A 4,753-nucleotide genomic window follows, 5' to 3' on the forward strand; every position below is an offset into this window, starting at 1 on the left:
CTAATTTATATTTTCTCTAATAAATAACGAAAAAATTGATTTTTACCAAACATCTCCATAATAGTTAGCTTAAACTATGACTCTCCACTCTTTAGCAATTTGCACCATTTTTTACTCTCTACTCTACTAACCCACACTTCTTACTTTCCACTTTACTAATCCACACCTCTTACTCTTTATTCTAATAGTCTACTAGCACGTTAAGGTTATTGCAATATATTTTATTTTGCATAAATTCCACACAAGAGTTTCTATTAAATCCAATACCCACATCCCATCTTTAGATAGCCATATATTCACCATCAAATTTGTAACAAAGGCACGGTTGCTCATGGCCCGACATGCAACCCGGACACGATATGTCCAGCCAATTACTATAGTGAACCACATGCATGCCAAATTTACAAATTATTAAAATGGTACGCCTTGACATATGACTCGCGTGAAAGACCACCAACCCCACGTTTTATAACCAAATTTTGGAAAATAAAGTAAGAAATGAAATATAATGATGCTTTAGCCTACAACACAACATGACTTGAACTACTGACTTGGGTGCTCACGTCGTATTACAGGCCATTGTTTCATAAAATGTGAATAGTGATTTTTACAATTTTCTTAAAACATTTGCATAGTTTATTGTGCCGACACATTTAATGTTAGCATTCCACCTTACTTTAAAATCTTGGGTTTATTATTGCCCTCACTCCGCAGGCATGGACCGTTATGGCAAGGTACAACCTGTTGCCTGTAAAGATGGTCATGGATCGAGTCTCACCAGATCCGGACTCAAATCCATTTAATGTATTAAGGCTTTAGGGTTTAAACGAAGTTGTAATTTATATGGGTACGGGTCTAGGTCTAAATTTATGAGTCGAATCCATCTAAGAGTCTTTAGATAGAGTCTGAGTCTGAATTTATAAATTAAAATCCAGAGCAAACCTTTTCATTTGGAAACATAGATCGGATTTAAACTCATTAGATTTCAATAAATCTAACTCATACTTATAGGTGTTCATTCGGGTCATCGGGTTGATTTTGGTCGATTGTTTCGATTATGTTCAAAATCGAGTTTTGTGTCCACATTGAATTTTACATAATTATAAATCTATTTTTAAGTCGGGTTTCGAATACTAGGTTGGGTGAATATCGAGTCATAAGATTTATTTTGAATACGTCTACCCATACTTTAATACAAAATTGGATTTGAGACGAACTCAAACCTTCACTATCATGTGCACCCATCTAGAGGCTTTAGTCGGTTCCTTTAAACAAGGAAGATCCAAACCACAAGGTTACAAAGGCAAGATATTCTCCAAGGCACATTGCGTAGCTACCACAAACTACAAAATCAAAAAATTTCATCCTCCTTCACACGCCACAAAACACTTCACTCTTCCACACTAGTAGGCCCTTCAAAGGAATCACTCACTTCTGAATTCCCATACTCAAAAAATCAAAAACAAATCTTCAAAATCTTCCATACTTAACTTTAATGGCTCTCCATCTTTCTCTCTCTCATCAATCATGGACTTCTACAGCAAATTCCATCACCTCATCGGATCTTACCCGTGGATCAATCCCCACTACCCGATTGCCAAGACGGGTCGAATTTAGTGAGAGTTTCAAGAGTCAAAACCTAGTGAAGAGGAAAGAGATAATGAGAGGTCAAATTAGAGCAAGTTTGGAAACAATGGGTGCCCAAGTTGAAGACATTGTTGGGAAAGTTACCCAAGTTAATAAGGATACTTTCTGGCCTATTGTTAAGGCTGCTGGTGATAAACCGGTTGTTCTTGATATGTACACTCAATGGTATTCACTAAAAATCTCACCTTTTTAAAATTTTGAAGTATATTTTCTTTAATTTTTAATTGGGTATTTTTTTTAATTGGTGATTGTAGCTGTTTAATAATTTCCTCACAAAATTTACCACATTTTCTAAGATGGAATTAATAGGAGTAGAAGTTAGTCCAGCAAACTTATCCAAATTTAAGATAAATTATGATGTGTTTGTTCTTGACTTTTTATGTCTTGATTATAAGCATGTTTTCTTTAAATTTTTAAGCTTTTGTGGTAAACAGCTATTTGGAGAGCTTACCAGCTTTCACTTATTCTCTGCAATGGTTTTTGGTAAAATATGTTATTGAGCAATTTAATGATATTTTAGCACAAATACATGATTGGATAGTTGAACATCTAAGACGAGTGTATTGTAAAATAACTTATTGAAATGAATAAGCTATTTTTGAACAAGAGCTCCTAGCAGCGTGTTCAATAAACACGAACAAGCTGGTCAAACTTTACTGTCAAATTAGTCGCTTCAATCAGCTACCAATTGTACGCTATAAGTCACTTTGGGAACATCCTCAAATTCCTATGTATATGTATATTTATCTAGTTTATTGTAACTTGATTTTAAGCTCTTAGCCAAGTTTTATAGCTACTTATGCCATAAGCTCATAACATAGTCAATTCTGCCAAATTTCCGTTGAATTAACTACTTTGTAATAATTGAGAGGAACTTGTTTTGACTTACAATTGATCTGTCTCTGTTCTCAAGAGTTTAGTTTGCAACAGTACACAATTGCATGTTAATTAAGGAAATAGTGGGATAATCAAATTGTCTAGATAGTATTTAACGTGATAAAATGAGAGAAAATGTGTGTATAAGAATTAATAAGAAAGTGGTGAGAGACATATCTAAAATAGAAATGTTGCAAAGTAAAAGGGGTAGACCAAAATAGAAATATTGACAAACTCATAGAAAAGTCAAAAAGAGGGGTATGTGGTCATGCCCATTTCATCACAAAATTTGTGAAAACTATTCCATTTTCCAGGTATCAAAAACTTTGAGATTATTAGCATCCTTGTTATTGGTTTGCTATAACCTTTACAAACACAATGACTAGCTAGAACTCAGAGGGCGTCTTTGTATGGCTCAAGTCATGATCTTGTATGTTAATTTCTTTTGATGGTTAGGATTAAGAATAGTTGAAAGATCTATGATGTTAAATTATCAAATTTCATTATGAGGATTATCCCGTTCCTTCTCTTATCAATTGTATAAAGGAAGCAAGCGATGATCTTGAATTCTACACAATCATATAACTGTTTATATGTTATACAGCTTCCCACTATTGTCTATAACTATATTATATATATTCTCTAAGTTTTGTGCAACAAAAGAGTAAACTTTAAGCTTTTCTTCTATGAGTTCTAACACATTGTTTAATCGCCTGTGAAGGTGCGGTCCATGTAAAGCAATGGCTCCAAAATTCGAGAAATTGGCGCAGGAGTATCTTGATGTTGTCTTTCTAAAGCTTGATTGTAACCAGGAAAACAAGGTATGTATCGACTATCGTAAAATGTACTTCCTTTCCATCCGTCTACAAGCGGAAACTACAAAAATTGTAAGCCTAATTAAAAATTAGATCACCAAGTAGTACTTAGTTTGGTTCATGAGGCTTTGGACTTGTAACTAATAAATTTGTGATTGGACTTGTACACAAAAAGACTCGCATAAGAGAGTTAACTAAATACATGCCTGATGAGGTTCCATCCTAAAACCAATTGGTATTAGGAAAAGTAACCCATCAGGTATATATGTTAGCCAAACTCTTTAATTTTTCGATGTGAAATCACATATGGGTTGTGGGTTATTTTCCAACAGTGACTTCAAGGCATAATGAGTTTGAGCCTCACCGACTGTGTTCCCTTCTTCCCTCAAGCGAAACATTATTTCTTGAGCGAGGAAGCGAGAGTGGAACTCTTGTTAATTCAAAATTGAATCAATACATTAATGTGATTTTGTATACATGGACAGCCCTTAGCAAAGGAACTAGGCATAAAAGTTGTTCCAACTTTCAAAATTCTGAAGGATGGCAATATCGTGGAAGAAGTGACGGGGGCCAAATATGATACGTTAGTTGCAGCCATTCAAACCGTTCGAAGTAGCTGAATGAAAGCATTCAAGTGTCTTTGTGTGTATATATGCTGATAAGATCTTTGTTGCAACTGACTCAGGGGACGGAAAATGATCGGCAATCAGATGTACTAAGTTTAGCCACTGTATTTGCCGAGATTGTTATCAGAACGAGAGTTGTAATCGTATACCTTCATGAAAAAGAAGAAAAAAAAAAAAGCAGTTCTTAAATGTTAATTTTCTGTTCCTGTCATTGACATTTGGTGTAGTGCAATGCTCAACATGGGTATTAGGATCCTCTCCGTTACTTTTCTCTATTACTCATCCTAAAGTTTTAACATATATTTTAGAATAAAAAATAAAATGTCAAAATTCCTCCTATTAAAACTCCATCAAGCAATTATAGCCATTAGATTGAATAATTGACCCTCTATTACATGTTAAGTAGTGAAGAGGATCCTAACTCCAATCTGATCCTGGGACAGTTGTAATTGTATAATTCTATGAGTTCTATCATCTATGTAGTTGGTTGCTTCCCTATCTTCTCAATTCATTTAACTACCACATTTTAATGAAGAAAAACCCAAAGAAACCCAACAAAGCCAACAATACTTTTTGTTGATTTCACAATAGAAAGCAATATTTTTTCTAATTTTCTTCCTAATATCCAAGAATTCTGACACGGAAAAGTTTAATACTTGTGAACTTCAAATGATGAACCCTGAAAATACCAAAGAAATCCTACAGTACTGAAAGATGAAAAAGATTAAAGGAAAAATTAATTAGAATAATTTAAATTTTTTCTTGATTTTACTATAATAATCTCACTTA

The 4,753-nt window shown here is 33.9% G+C and overlaps 1 protein-coding gene across 1 annotated transcript; it reads left to right on the forward strand.

The window, feature by feature from the left end:
- The first annotated feature begins 1,318 nt into the window (after positions 1 to 1,318).
- LOC130817893 (thioredoxin F-type, chloroplastic-like) lies at positions 1,319 to 4,159 on the forward strand. The gene is made up of 3 exons (XM_057683855.1): positions 1,319 to 1,812; positions 3,245 to 3,344; positions 3,824 to 4,159. Exons 1-3 carry the CDS (start codon positions 1,496 to 1,498, stop codon positions 3,956 to 3,958), a joined length of 552 nt encoding a protein of 183 aa, XP_057539838.1. The 5' UTR covers positions 1,319 to 1,495; the 3' UTR covers positions 3,959 to 4,159.
- The last annotated feature ends 594 nt before the right edge of the window (positions 4,160 to 4,753 follow it).

The sequence above is a fragment of the Amaranthus tricolor genome, chromosome 7 (genome assembly GCF_026212465.1).
Source record: "Amaranthus tricolor cultivar Red isolate AtriRed21 chromosome 7, ASM2621246v1, whole genome shotgun sequence".
NCBI lineage: Eukaryota > Viridiplantae > Streptophyta > Magnoliopsida > Caryophyllales > Amaranthaceae > Amaranthus > Amaranthus tricolor.

Coding starts and splice junctions, on each gene's coding strand:
- LOC130817893 (XM_057683855.1), top strand. CDS start 1,496: ATGGCTCTCCATCTTTCTCTCTCTCATCAATCATGGACTTCTACAGCA. Junction 1,813..3,244: donor CTTGATATGTACACTCAATG/GTATTCACTAAA, acceptor TCGCCTGTGAAG/GTGCGGTCCATGTAAAGCAA. Junction 3,345..3,823: donor ATTGTAACCAGGAAAACAAG/GTATGTATCGAC, acceptor ATACATGGACAG/CCCTTAGCAAAGGAACTAGG.